The sequence below is a fragment of the Brassica napus genome, chromosome A5 (assembly GCF_020379485.1).
Source record: "Brassica napus cultivar Da-Ae chromosome A5, Da-Ae, whole genome shotgun sequence".
Lineage (NCBI taxonomy): Eukaryota > Viridiplantae > Streptophyta > Magnoliopsida > Brassicales > Brassicaceae > Brassica > Brassica napus.
The window spans coordinates 13,100,650-13,116,009 of record NC_063438.1 but is presented as its reverse complement, the minus strand read 5'-3'; the positions used below and the strand labels follow the sequence as shown (position 1 = coordinate 13,116,009).

The following is a 15,360-nucleotide window of genomic DNA, read 5'->3' as shown; positions in this document are numbered from 1 at the left end:
TCCGATAATCTAAAATATTATTGGATCTGAATCTAAACGGCTACCCGGCCGGAGCTATCAATAAGGTTGAATTATTTTGTATTTAGCCGGTTTGGCACTTGGATCATGATCAACTGTCATCAGTTGATGTCAAACCTAAAACTACGGTAGAATGAGAACCGTTAGATCAAAGTAGACCCCACGTTAATCCCACCACTTCTCTCTCTCGTCAGCCTTAAACCCTCCGAAACTACTCAACTCTCTCTCTCTCTCTCTCTCTCCGCCTCCAACATCTTCGAAAGACCAAATCTAGTCCTCTCTCTCTATACCCGTGTCCGCCATTAACAGAGAGCTCCCACAAGCTTGAGAGAGAGATATTTTGAGTTTCTGAGAGTTTCCAGATCGGATCGGACATTTTCAAAGATGCAGACTGCAAACAACGGTCAAGATTCGTCGTCGGCTACAGCAGCCGGGACAACGCCACCGTCGCAGCAACCTCCTCCGCAACAACAACAACAACAGTGGCAACAACATCAACAATGGATGGCGGCTATGGCTATGATGCAGCAGCAACAGATGATGATGTATCCTCACCAATACGCTCCTTATCATCATCCTCCGCAGTTTCAATACGCTCCTCCTTCTTATCATCACAAGAATCAGCAGCAGCGTGGTGGTGGAGACGATGTGAAGACTCTCTGGATTGGTGATCTTCTTCATTGGATGGACGAGACTTATCTCCACACCTGTTTCTCTCACACCAACCAGGTTGTCTTCTTACTTTCTTTTATGTAAAATTAGCAACGTATTGTTTGCTTCTTACATCTTCAATTGTGATTATGTAGAAGCCAAGTGGTTTACTATTAAGGGTAATAATGGTTGACCTTAACTTTAAATGCTCCTAAATAAATTAAAACTACCTTTCTTGTTATGGGGAGACAAATAAAAAAAAACATGTCACCAATTGGGTAATAAGATCAGTTACAGAAGATCGTCTTTTAACGGTTATGTTTAGCTTATTCTCTCTCTATCATAAACTTGTTGTTTTCTTTTTTCCTTTTTTAGCTTATACTCTTTTTATGGTTTCTTAGGTTTCCTCTGTGAAAGTCATACGAAACAAGCAAACTTGTCAGTCAGAAGGGTATGGTTTTGTCGAGTTCCTTTCACGTTCCGCAGCTGAGGAAGTTCTTCAGAGCTATAGCGGCGTAACAATGCCCAACGCAGAGCAGCCCTTCCGTTTGAACTGGGCATCTTTCAGTACTGGTGAGAAGAGAGCATCGGAAAACGGTCCAGACCTCTCCATATTCGTAGGAGACTTGGCTCCGGATGTGACTGATACTGTGCTGTTGGAGACTTTTGCTGCATACCAATCTGTCAAAGGTGCAAAAGTTGTGATTGATTCCAACACTGGACGTTCCAAAGGTTATGGCTTTGTCAGGTTTGGCGATGAGAATGAGAGATCAAAGGCCTTGACTGAGATGAATGGTGCCTTCTGCTCAAGCAGGCAAATGCGCGTTGGTGTTGCAACCCCCAAAAGAGCCGCTGCTTACGGCCAACTAAATGGCTCACAAGGTAAGTGATGGTATATGTTATGCTTTTAACTTAGCATTTGAAGTGATATGTGATGTTTTTTATTGAACTAGCTCTGACATTGGCTGGTGGACATGGAGGAAATGGTTCTATGGTTGATGGGGAATCAAATAACTCAACAGTGAGTTTCTTCTTGCTTTTTCTTATGTTAACTACAGTATGACTCACTGCTTATTGTCTTTTATTACATTGCAGATATTTGTTGGGGGCCTTGACGCTGATGTTACTGAAGAAGACCTCATGCAACGTTTCTCCCAGTTTGGGGAGGTTGTTTCGGTGAAGATCCCAGTAGGAAAAGGATGCGGTTTTGTTCAATTTGGTAACAGGTACTAACATGCTTTGTGCTTGTCATTCATGATGAGCAATCCCCTATATTCTCATTTTAACAATGAAGGATGCCATTTGTTTTGGCAGGCAGAGTGCTGAAGAAGCCATCGGGAGCTTGAACGGGACCGTTATTGGGAAGAACACTGTCCGGCTTTCTTGGGGAAGAAGCCCAAACAAACAGGTACAAGAAAGTGTGTTTTATCTTAATGGGAATCTTTATGCATTTCTACAAGTATGGTCGGGTCAAACTTAGTTTTAGTGTTCTTTTTTTTTTTTTGGTCTTAATGGGGTGGATAAAGTTATAGAAACACTTAAAAGCCAAAGTCAGTGGTTGACAATGGATAGTAGGTGTATTGTGGGCTAGAAAGACCAAGTGGAACCTTCTCGCGTGTTTCGTTGACTATTTTGATTGTCAGCTTGTCTCCTTGGCCCACATGTCATCTCCATGAACATTATCAAATTTCTGAAGCAGTTGTGGTGATCTTGTGTTTCTTACAACTGAATGAATATATTTACAGCTATGAAGATCAGCTGTGAAACTAAGAGAACTGTTGAAATCAGTGGACTAGTTAACTGAGTCTCTCATAGTCCCTTAATGTTTTTGATCCGTTTCCTAATATTGGTCAACTTCGAATCTTCAAATGACAGTGGAGAAGTGACTCGGGCAACCAATGGAACGGAGGATACTCAAGAGGACAGGGGTACAACAACGGATATGCAAATCAGGACTCAAACATGTATGCTACTGCAGCCGCTGCTGTCCCTGGAGCTTCTTGAAAGTGTTGGTATGTCACGTCACCATCATGGAAAATCCCGTGAGTCCTGGACTTGCGGGGCATTGGTTTACTAAAACAAACCATCGGAAATGTCCAAATGATCCGATGATCAGTTGTTGGTTAAGGGGTTAGCTCTCAACAACGAAACTAAAAGCCTCTAGTCTATCCAAAGATGGTCTTGTATCCTGGATTTGAATTTCTAATTATCTTGCTATATCTGTCAAAAAATTTGGGGTTGCTTAGACTTGAATTTTTGTTCTCAGTTTCCTAATTTTATTTGTCATGTTACCAATAATTTAGTTTGCCAAATGGTGGAGAGTTTCCATCTCTGTGACTAGAAAATCAATTAGGTTTCTGCACAACAAAGAGAAACTGATTCGTAACAACGGTTAAAAAGAACATAGGACCAATCCTCCGAGGAAAAAGAGTTTTTGGAATAAATCTTTGTACTAATAACCGAAATAACCGCCAGAATGTGATTTCAATAACCGAAAAAGAGTTAGAGACCATCAAGCAAAGATTTCAATAAAACGGTCTATTGTAAAGACCGAGCAACGGTTTTTCTAGCAGCTTTCTCTTCTGCAGATACATTCTTGGGTTTCTCATCTCGTCTCTCTTGTTGTTGTTGCCAACATCAACAGATGAAGCAGCTCCTTTCATAGTTCTTTTCGGGTTCAACAAGCCCAAGTGGTGTCACCATACTTGGTCCAGCTTCTGAAGAAGGCACAGGCTTTTCAATGATACTTTTCCTTTATCTGATGAAGTTTTGACCGCTGTGTGTGCATCGTCTTGTATAACCCAACTTCCCGTTGCATCACCGGCCCAAGTAAGCCCACACAAGTAAACTGTACACAAACTATGTTTGAAAACAAGCTCAACAATTAATACATAGCTATTGAGTCACTGAAAGAATCAGACTTTGAGTCATAGTGCAGACCGTTGATCTGGTTGTAAAAATATCCAGAAGCACTGTCAAGCATCAAATCTGCCATAATAATATCAGTACTACATCAGATCATTAAAAACACATTTATGCAAAAGAAAAGACTTGAGAAAAATTCCAACTCAACATGCATGGAAGAATCATGCTTCTTTTTATTTCATATAAAAGGAGAGAAACAGCTAGGCTTCACACCAACTCAACAAGGACGGATCCTACAGTGACCATTAAAGACATTCAGCAGACTCTTCTCCCAATCTGGTTCCAAATTTATCAAATCCCCAGACAATAACTAGTTTCTTGAGCTTGAATGATATAATTAACCACCAAGTTTAAATACTTCCCTTCAAGTGTGCAATATCAAGATTCTTATGTATTATAGAAAAAAAAGATTCTTATGTATAGAGGGTCTGATCATATTCAAATGATGAATTAAGTAATTGTCACTTCATAAACCATTCGAACCAATGTAACTAATTCATTGTTTCAAAAAAAAAGAAAACTAATTCATATTTTCGTTTAAAGAAAAAGATAAAAAAGGTATGAAACAAACACTAAAACAATATTGAGAAATTGGTGTGGATACACCCAAAAACTCACATAACTTGCCATATACCTTTGTTCTTTTAAAATATTTTTCATGACCATAATATCTTTGTGTCTCTAGATCTCTCTTCTATCTTCTCTCTTCTCTATGTTCTAATCTCTTTATCTCTCATAAATCTCTTCTTTATGCAAGCTTAAATTAAATCACAAAACTCTATTTTTTTACTCTGATTCGATTGATACCCATAATGCTAATTTTATTATTTCACCACCAATTCCACTGTTTCCAATTTCGAATTACAATCAACTTTTATAAGCTTCCAATCCCAATAATAATTATGTGTCCTGGCATTTTCCTGAGGTAGTTGAGTGACTTGCTGACCTTGACGAGTTCATCATCTCATCGAATAATCTGTTATCTTTGTTGTGGATTCATGGAGAAAAGGATCGGGAAGAAGAAAGCTTGAAATCTACATTATTTTCTTTAGATAACATATACGTTAGTAGGTATTTCATTACTTACCTGCTCTTATTTATATTTTAATGGATTCTTAATCGATATATGGAGTGTTAGTTGTTTGGGGCTATTTGATAGATAACTGATTAGGTGTTTAATGGTTTCATTAACCGATATATGATTTGCTAGTCGATACATTTTGTTTGATACATAGATTGTTAGATGATACGTAAATTATTAGCTGATATGTTAGTTGGTATGTAGATTGTTACCTGATATGTAAATATTTAGTTGATACATTATTTGATATCAAATAATAAATATTCATTATTAAGTAATTGATTCTTTTAATATTGATAAATTTTTTCTTAGTGGTCAATGGTCGTCCAATTGTTATATATTTCTTAAAGAATCGATAATTTATCCAACTGATATGATCCTTAACAGATAACCATTAAGTAATTTATTTACTATATTAACAAACCGATAAATGTGATATTAAGAACTGAGAAGAGTTCGTCAAAGGATTAGATGAAAAAATAGAATTGGCGGTGATTGAGAAATTCAGAGATTGTGTGAAAAATTGATAAATATCTTTTAGTGTTCAGTTAACATAATATGTACCCGCTAAATTTACAGTTACATGTTTTTGATAAAGCAAAAGGACATTTTTGTCTGCACAGTGTCAAAAAATTACTTATTTTTGGATTATCCATAACTACTAGGATAAGACCCGCGCCTTGCGCGGACTTAAGTTATTATTTTTATTATATTTTGGAGAATGAAACAATAGTTTGGCTTCATTTGGATTACGGGTGTTCAACCCGGATATCGGGTTGGTTTCGGTTCGGTTCGGTTTTTTTCGGTATTTGGTTAGTAAAATATAACTACTATTCTAAATCCATATTTACTTTGACTTTAGTTTTTCACATACTTTTGAAAGATTTCAACTGGACGACTAAATTGATCAGCCAATCTTGTTGCTTTAAATCATTAGTGTTTATATATATATATATATATATATATTATTTAGTTTGAATATTTATTAAATAAAAATTCATATGCGTTATATTTTATGATCATTTGTAACTTATTATAACAAAAAAATAATCTATTGATCACAAAATTTTCAGAGTGAGAATATTCAAATTTCTAATAATATATAGACGTTTTGAAAAATTCAAATATAACATATAAGAAAAAATATAAATGTTTTTATTATATATTTAATGTGATTTTTTAATATCTTTCAATAATATAAAATTAAAAAAAAAAGAACTAAGATACCAAAATTGTTATCAAATATTTATTATTCATAATAATTAATTTTCATATATACGTTAATCATATTAGGTAATTTCGTAGCTTCTAATTAAGGAAAGTGCAAAAAAAAATTTGGTAGATTATTTATCAATTCGATAGTTAGTTTAATAAAAAATATAATGTAAGTCAAGATGGACCAACCTATTTTTCTAAGAATAGTATATTTTATATAGTCATTTATTAAATGAGAATTTATAATCATACAGTTCTATGATCATTCATATCATTTTATAACTGAATATTTAAATCATCGATAACAAAATTTTCAATGTGAAATCTTTAATAAGTTTATAATTTATAAATGTTTTTGAAAATTCATTGAAAGTTTTAATATTAAAATATTTATGTAATCTTATGGTATATAGTGTTTATATATATATATATATATATATATATATATATATATTTATTTATTTATTTTATTATTAAATGATATTTTTTACTCATATGGTTTTAAAATCATGTGTATCTTCTTATAATAAAAATGTTAAACCATTGATCATTAATTTTTAACATAATAATTTTAATAGTTTTAGTCATTTATTGTCGTTTTTAAAAATTCAAAATATAACATATACGAAAAAATCTAAATTTTATTTTTATAGCTAATTTGATTGTTTAATTTATTTTAATAATATAAAATTAAACAAAAAATGATGGAGGAGATATACATTGTTATCAAATCTTTATTATTAAACTCATTAATTGTCATATATATATTAGTCATTTATGGTAATTCCGTAGGTTTTATTTAAGGAAAGAAAATATCATATCATATCATTATATCATATAGTTTGACCAACTTATGTATCTAACAACATATAAAAATCGAATGTGGACCTACTTATTTTTCAATTGAATGTAATTGACTACCTAATTGAGTGCCACCTATGCATTGGGGCCTCTTTTAATTAATACAAAATTGAGGTTACATCTTTTCAAATGTTCCTCAATTAATAAATAAGGGATGGGTATTCTGTCAATTTGGATTTTTGCCGGGTATATTATACAATTGACCCAACAGTATTATTACTTGGGCAATGACTCAATTTAAACCCAACCAAAAAGCCGTACACAAAAACAGACCTCCTAAGTCCTAACAATCTCTGCAAATAATTTGATCAACCACATCCTTCACTCGTTTGCTCCCTCTCTGTCTCTATCTTTCTCTCTCTATATATAAAAATAAATCTATATTATTTTTTCTGTGATTATATTCTCATTCACTAGAAGTGAATCCAAAACTAACAAAAAGGGAATCAAGAGTTTGGTTCTTGAAAAAGGATCTTGAGATTTATGGAGATCTCAATATCTCCTCTCAGATTTAGCATCTTCAGCATCTTCCATGCTACTATCACCACATGTTGTGGTTGTTGTACAAGGCAACTGCAAAGGACCTTGAGGAGAATCCGACTGCGAATTGCTTCTCTTTGATGTTTCTCCTCCTTCACCACTTTCTTCTACTTCTTGTGATGAATTCCACAAGTTAAATCCTAAAACAACTACTGATTGTTTCTCCAGATTCGAGTCAGTCTTCCTGATGTGTAGCCGGTATTTCTGAATATAAGAGACAAAGATGGGTTGTTAGTAAAAGCCATTAAAAGAATCAAAGATCTTAACTTGTTTTCTTTTAATATGTACCTGTAAATGACTCTTGACTTCATCATTGGTTAGGCCTTCTTCTTGCATATGCTCTCTGATTTGTTTAGGAGTTGCCACTGTTATCTCAAACAGACACAAAGATTACATGCAGCACATTCTGTTTTAAGTAAACAAAACTTCAAGAACAAGAAGATGGATTTGTCTTTTTATACCTCCAGGACCACCGAGCTGTTGCAACGCATCAACGAAAAGGCGATGTAACTCAGGTGTCCAACACCTTCTTTGCTTCCGCAACGCTTGCTGCTGAAGATAGTGTGGCACAGAGCTAGAGGCAACTAGTTTTCTTCTTCCCTTAACCATCTAGTTAAACCGAGGCCTAAACCGGTTTCCACCTTTTGAGTCGTCATGCGAGGACTTAACAACATATATAAGCTATCGGAAGATTTCTCATCACCTCTCTGCAATAATTGGATCAAAATAAAACACACTCAAATCCTTGTCCCATCTTAAAACATGTTTTTAAGTCTTCAGGGTTCTTAATATTACCTCAATCTCTAGCGTGTCTGAGAATCTCGCGTTGGAGATGTGATCATTTTCTCTCCATAGCTGAAACTTCTTCTCCTTGAAAAGCTCTTCGTCATGTTCTTCTCGAATTGGTTTACTGAGAGAGATGAAATCTTTCAACAATGGCTGAGTATCCGTCTCTGTTTCTGTCTTGAGATACGAAATCGCTGCACGAAAACAAACACAGTCATTCATGATCGAGAGATATATAAAACAAAGTTTGAGCAACCTTCTGATGAATCAGACGAACCATCGTTTAACATCTGCAAACAGAGAGGAAGCTCGAGTTCACTGCCTTGGATCTTCCTCTTCTCTTCTTCGAGCTTCTGAACATGTTCCTCTAGTTTACAACCTTGTTCCACGGCAACATTCATGATCTTGGAAGCTTTTGTCGGAAACCGACAGATCGTTGTCGGAATGGAACTGTGTCTCCTCTGTCCTAGACTAAGTTCATCTCCTAAAGAACCCATTTATTTAGAGATTAGTGTTTTCAACTTTCTAAAGAAAGAGACGAAGAAGATTGATCGAAGGAAGAGGAAAGCTAGAAGATTCGTGTGTGGGGTATCTTTAAAAGACAAAAAAAAACTGTTCGCTTCGTCGCGTATCTCTCACATTCCTTATCCTTCTCACTCGCTTTGTTTCGAGTTCTACACGATACTCGCGAGTTGACTCGCTCTCTTCCTATTCATACGAAATCCCTGATTGTTTTTTTTCATTACTTTTTCTTTTACCATTCACATTCCATGCTTTTACTTTTAAACATTTCACATTCTCTTAGAATTAGTGGGTTAAAACCTGATTACTAGACCAAATTTTCTGGCTTAAATTATTATAGATAATTAAACAAAATATATTATTTTATATTTTTAACTTCTAGCTGATATTACAAACTAGAAAATATTAGATAAACGATTCTAGAACCAATAATTATATCAGCCATATTTTACCGCATTATTCGAGTCAGCTAATGAGATTCAAGCTTGATGGTATGCACCATGATGGAAATCTTTTTGAAACCATTTTCCATAATATTTGAACTTTACACCTACTGAGATTCATTATACTGAAGATTTCTTTGAAACTATTTTCTTTATACCATTCATAATTTGCATTATTTGGGATTTAAGCTTTGGACTTCATGACATATAAAAATTAATGAACTATTAGTTAAACTAGACTAATGAGCCTTCAACTATTATTATATTTAAGAAAAATAAATAAGTTTGAGTATTTTGTAGACGTTTTCATAAGGAAATGTTTTTCTTTTATCTAAATCATGACGTTGTTATTTGAATCATCAATTTATATGCATTGATTGTTGAACCATTTTATTTTCAATAGTAGCATTTTGGTGTGAAATATATCTTTTAACAATTGAAGTTTAGATAAACACTAGTATTTTTTTATGTTTTGTTAGAAATAAATCTTCCCTATATTTCAACTAAAAACCAGAACATATTTTTTCTTGCTACTAAAATTAACATCTTTAAAATTTCTCAACCCAACCAAGATTTGACACATTGATTTATGTGCAACCACACCATCTGTGCCTTTAATTGTTTTTGATAAGAAAGACCACGACATTATTTAGGGTTAGACAAAATATTTTTGAATCTTGATTTGTTTCGTTATTCATATTGATTCAAATCAAGAAAATTAGGATATTCGTAACTTTACAAAGAAATGTAAATATTCATATGTAAAATCTTAAAGAAATGAGGCAAATCACAAATATTTTTATAAGCATGTATCTGATATGATCTGTTATATGCATATATATATATATATATATATGTATTTAAAGAATTACATATTTAATTTATATATTATTATTTTGTAATTTTTATAGTTCTTATTTATTAAATTGATTATTTATTAGTATTATGAATAATAAAAAATCATTATTTATTTTGGATTTCAATTTTTTATTTAATTAATTTTTATTTTATTTGAACGAATCAAATCTGATATTTTATTAAAATATAAAATTTCTGACATCGAATTTTCGGTTAACTACAGATTGAATCAGAACGAATAATTAATAATTGCATCACGAATGCCTCCAAAAGACTGGATATTCCGATTCTGGCACTAGCATCAGTAACAAACATGCCATTTAGATGACAAATGCATATGCAATTAGATTTAATATATCTCAACCCAATAAAGATTTTTTTCCTTTATACACATACTTGACTACAATTTCATGTTGGTTATTACTTATTAGTAATAAGTTAATAACTCATAGCATTATATTTTCAAGTTATTACACTCACCTCTCATATATTTCCTAAATAAATGATTGGTCCAACTAAATTAATTATGATAATATTATTTTCTCTGTTTTAAAAAAAAATGTAAGTTCTAAAATTTTCAAACATATTAAGAAAAGATATTAAGTTTTGATTACTTATGTATTATTTTATGTAATTAAATATTTTGCTGCAATTTTTTTCAATAGAATCTCAATAAACAGAATTATATTTTTAAGTTTATATTTATCATTAAATAATACATTAAAATGTTTCTTTTTGGAACGATCTTTTTTTTTTTTAAAATAAATCTTTTTAAAAAATAGTAGTAATTTTTTTTTTGAGAAAAGGAGTAGTAAATATTTGCTTTAGAGAACAAAATTAAATGGTAATTGTCGGTGAGAGCTTAATTTCAAAGATGTGGTGCGTCAAAGTCAAATTTACCAAAACCACAAAGAAATGTTGTTGTTTCTTCCTCTCTCTTCTTCACTTTCCGCTTCTTAGAGCTTTTGTGAAGTTGAAGATTTTTTTTCCAATGAATAACTTTCGCAAATGCTTCTCTGGCTCGTTCTCCAACCGATTACGGCCATGTGTCCACTAGTATATCATTATGGAGTCATCAATTTACCAAATTTAACAGAACTAGGATATATATAATTTTAGTAAAGTAGATATTTTTTCATGAATTTAAACCCCAAAAAAACTGAAGTCTAAGTATCCATTACAAGCAAATACTATCAAATATATTAAAAACAAAACTATTAAATACTATTAAATACTTAGTATAGATCACATTCTCTACATTTTTAGAAATATCGTATCGAATGTGTGATCTGGTAAAATGTAAAAAATAGCTTTTTGTAAATTTTAATATCAAGAATCCTGTTTCATCTCTAAGGGGATTTGACGTAATTCTATAATTTGTTTTGATTTAATCACGTAAAAATTGATTATTCTTAAATTTAAGTGACTTTTTTTGGAACAACAAAAATGATTCAAATGGGAATAATAATGGCTGGTATATATTTAGGCATATTTTGACTCATCATGTCATGTGCATAGAATAGTGTGGTCTGCCAAACCAAACATGCAAACACATTTTGGTGAAGAATAAAAGTGTGCCAATATATATATTCTTCGAATTTACAAATGCGAGACAAATTTTTTGGAAAGGAAATCTAACTATTTACTTTCTTTCCCACTTAATATGTATGTATTTTATGCTAGTTAGATTATATCAAATGAGAATCTTACCCATCAACCAGTGGTTTGAGGGTGTTTTTCAAAACCAACCCATATTTTCAAGTCAAATCCAAAACCAACCCTTTTTTTTTGTCCATCCTATTCATCAATAAAATTTCCATACTATCCTTATGTTTTTGAATTATTCACAAAATTGCCATTTTTATTATTTTTTTTATTAATTTCGAAATTAACAAAAAACCAAATACGCCCTAACCATTTCTTCTTATTTACAAAAATGCCATCATCATCAATTTTTTCAACCACCATGAACCACCATTTTTGAGCTCTAAAGCTCTAAAATTCAATTTTCAACCACTTTTTTTCTCATTTTAACCCAAAAAACTTAATTTCCTCTCATCTCCTCTACATTTCCATCTAAAAAACTCTCATAACTTTCATTTTCGTAATCACAAACTTCATATTTTCGAGTTTCTTCATTGGTGAATCGTTAAAGATGCTTCTTTTTGCTCATATTTGGAGTTTGGACAGTTGAAAAGGTTGGAAACGAGCTTTACACAGGAAAAAGGTAATTATTTACATGGTTTTCGTTCTTTTTCAGATCTGTGTCGCGACGGTAGACTGTTTTGTATGTCTACGCGTCCGTAGAGACTTACGATGCAGTCTATTTGTCAACGCACGGGTTAGTTTTGCAATTGACCAGACAAATTTTTTTTCTAACGCAGACTTCCCCAGTAGTCTTCGTCTTTACCTTTGATAACAAAAATAAAACTTTCAGTAGACTTACTAAGACGTCTACCTAAAAGAGGTTAGTTTTTCATTTGACCGAACTTTTGACTTTTCAAAATAGACTTCAACGGAAGTCTACAAAATATAGACTGCCAACAAAGTCTATAAAATGTCAGTTTTGCATTTGACCAAAACTTTGACTTCGTGGAATAGGTTAGTTTTGTGTTTGACCAAAAAGTTTAAAAAGCAATCAAAAATTTATTAAATTGTAGACTTCATATGCAGTCTTCTTATCTTAGAAAAAAAAATGTAGACTGCGTATAAAGTCTAATTTTTTATTTTGGTCAAGTGCAAAACCAACCCGTCGGATTTGAGAGTAGACTTCACAAGAAGTCTACACACCCGTAGACGTTCATTTCAATCTACTGATTGGAAGTCAAACTTGGTCAATTGCAAAACTAACCTCTTTAAAAAAAATCAAACATGTAGACTGCATATGAAGTCTAGTTCTGAAAGTCAAATCTTCGATGAATTCTGGTCAATTGCAAAAAGTAACATTTTTAAATTGTAGACTGAATTGAAAGTCTACATGTACAAAATCACAACTTTTATTCAACTATAGAAAGCAACCCGTAAAATGGTCAATTGCAAAAACCAACCCAAAGAGTAGACCTATTTGACAGTCTACGTCTGTAAACTGAAAAGAACGTCTACATCTTCAGAGACTGAATATTAAGTCTGCATAGAAAAATCTATAAAAATGTGAATTTGTGTATTATTCATTAAAGTTTTTCTAGTTTTTTTGACAGTGTGTGTTAGTTAATCCTAATGGGTTTGAGTGATTTTGAAAAGAATTTTTTTTTATAATTATAAAGGTATAATTCATTTGATTTGACAATGTTGTTAGCTAATAATTGTAGACGTATTTGTAAGTCTTCGTTTATAGTTTTGCTAGTAAGGCTGAGCTTGTTTCAAAGCTGAAGTCGGTGGCTGTGGAATATAAATTTACATTTTCAGCATATAAGACAACGAAAACTCTGTATGTGGCTAAGTGTCGTGTTCAAGGATGTGGTTGGAAACTTAGAGCGAGTGTGAAGCATGGGCCAAATACATTTTGGGTGACAAAATATTCGAAAAGGATGAAGAATCGGAAAGGTTGAAGAATGTTTCTTGTGCATGATGGCTGTACACATGGTAAACTTCTTGAAATAACACAAGAAAATTATGATCTGGACAACAAAATTGAGAAGATGGTGCTAACCTATTCCTTACCAAACATCATTTAAAACAAATGACTCCGAATAGGAAATACTCCTCTTATGCCTGTCACGAATAATCGACAAGTACGGAACTTGATCGAGTTATCTAAGACACACTTTGTACGCCTTTGTGTATCAAACCTGCGCCAAATACACTAGAAATTTTTGGATTGACTATATGTTAGATAATAAGTGTAGACGTTTTTGTAAATCTACAAATGTAGACTGCAGTTGAAGTCTACGTCGTAAATTCTATTAAAAGTGTATTTGTGTATTATTCATCATATTTTTTCATGATTTAATTATTTTACAGTGTATGTTAGTAAAATTTTAATGGTCTTGGATGAATTTCACAATTTAATGTGTTATAATTATACACTTGATACTTATTGCAAATTGTTTTGATTAGTGTTACTCTTGAAAATTTTTGGGAAAATTTTGTATAGATTTTCTTCTTCTCACATGTGTGTTAGTTATTATTTTAGCTTATGGTGGTTTTACTTGTTTGGTTGGTTAGATCTTGTGAAAAAATTGATATCTAACAAAAAATTAATAATATCATACAAGTGAAAACAACTAAAAATGAATACAATGTTTATAGATTATGCATTAAAAAAATTTAAAAATTAATATTTTATTATGAAAGTTATTACAGAGCAATATATTAAAAATATTCTTGAGTATGTTTGATTTTTCATAATCTTGATGCCTCAAATAAAGTCTTGGAAAAAGTACCTGCAAAATAAGATAGAGTTATGAGAAAAACATAAGATAAAAAATGAAATCATATTTTAGTAGACTTTTTATTAAGTCTACGTAAAGTTATTGTTTAGTAGACTTTAGTTGAAGTCTACACTAATGTAAAATATTCATATCTAAAAGTGTGCATTTAGAAAATTTGAAAATACTTTGTTCTGAAAATATTTCAAAAATGTTTTTTTGTCATCCTTGTAACAAAGCAAAAAGATAATGTATGAATCTATAAATTTAGTTCATTATAAACATAAATATCTTATAATGAATATATGGAAAGCTTGCATTTTTGGGAAGATGATTTGAAAACATTGGAAGAGAATACCTGTAAAATAAAATAAAATTATGAAAAATAAGATAAAAGTTAAAATCATATTTGAGTAAACTTCTAATGAAATATGCTTAAAAGTCAAGGCTAGTAGACTTCATTTGAAGTCTACCAGCCGTAAGTTTTAAGTAGATTTCAAATGAAGTCTACTCTATAAAAAAAAATAGATTTGAAAAATAAATACATTAAAAATATAAAATAAGTTTAAATCTAAAAAACTTTTAAAAATATGATTAATAGACAAAATAGTAATAAATTAAATACATATTAACATGAATTTTAATATGTAACTTTATTTGAATATAAATACTAGAACACATATTTAAAATCTATAGATGTAAACCTTACATTTCTAGGAGGAGAAGAGAACAATTATGGAAGAAAATACCTGCAAAATAAGATAAAATTATTAAAAAACATAGAAAAAAATTAAAGTCATATTTTTGTAGACTTCCAATGAAGTCTGCTTAAACTTTGTGGTTTAGTAAACTTCATATGAAGTCTACAAGCTTTAGTAAACTTATTTAGAAGTCTACACTGTCTGATAATTTTCAGATCTGAAAAAATCTATATATTTTGAAATGTGAAAATAATTTTAAATCTGAAAATACTTTACATAATAGAATTTATAAGGTAAACTAGTAGCAAATTAATGTAGAGAGCTTGATCTATAAATTTATTTGAATATAAACATGTAAATACATATTTAAAATCTATTAATCTAAAACTTAC

The 15,360-nt window shown here is 31.4% G+C and overlaps 1 protein-coding gene and 1 pseudogene across 1 annotated transcript; one reads left to right on the top strand and one right to left on the bottom strand.

Annotated features, from left to right (window-relative positions):
- Positions 1–200: 200 nt before the first annotated feature.
- LOC125609228 (polyadenylate-binding protein RBP47A-like) lies at positions 201–2,943 on the top strand. Its single transcript, XM_048780372.1, has 6 exons — positions 201–747; positions 1,071–1,551; positions 1,623–1,690; positions 1,765–1,895; positions 1,984–2,077; positions 2,545–2,943. The coding sequence occupies exons 1-6, from the start codon at positions 403–405 to the stop codon at positions 2,671–2,673; spliced, it is 1,248 nt and encodes a 415-aa protein (XP_048636329.1). The 5' UTR covers positions 201–402; the 3' UTR covers positions 2,674–2,943.
- A 4,173-nt stretch (positions 2,944–7,116) lies between these two features.
- Positions 7,117–8,798, bottom strand: LOC106455024 (annotated as a pseudogene).
- Positions 8,799–15,360: the final 6,562 nt, after the last annotated feature.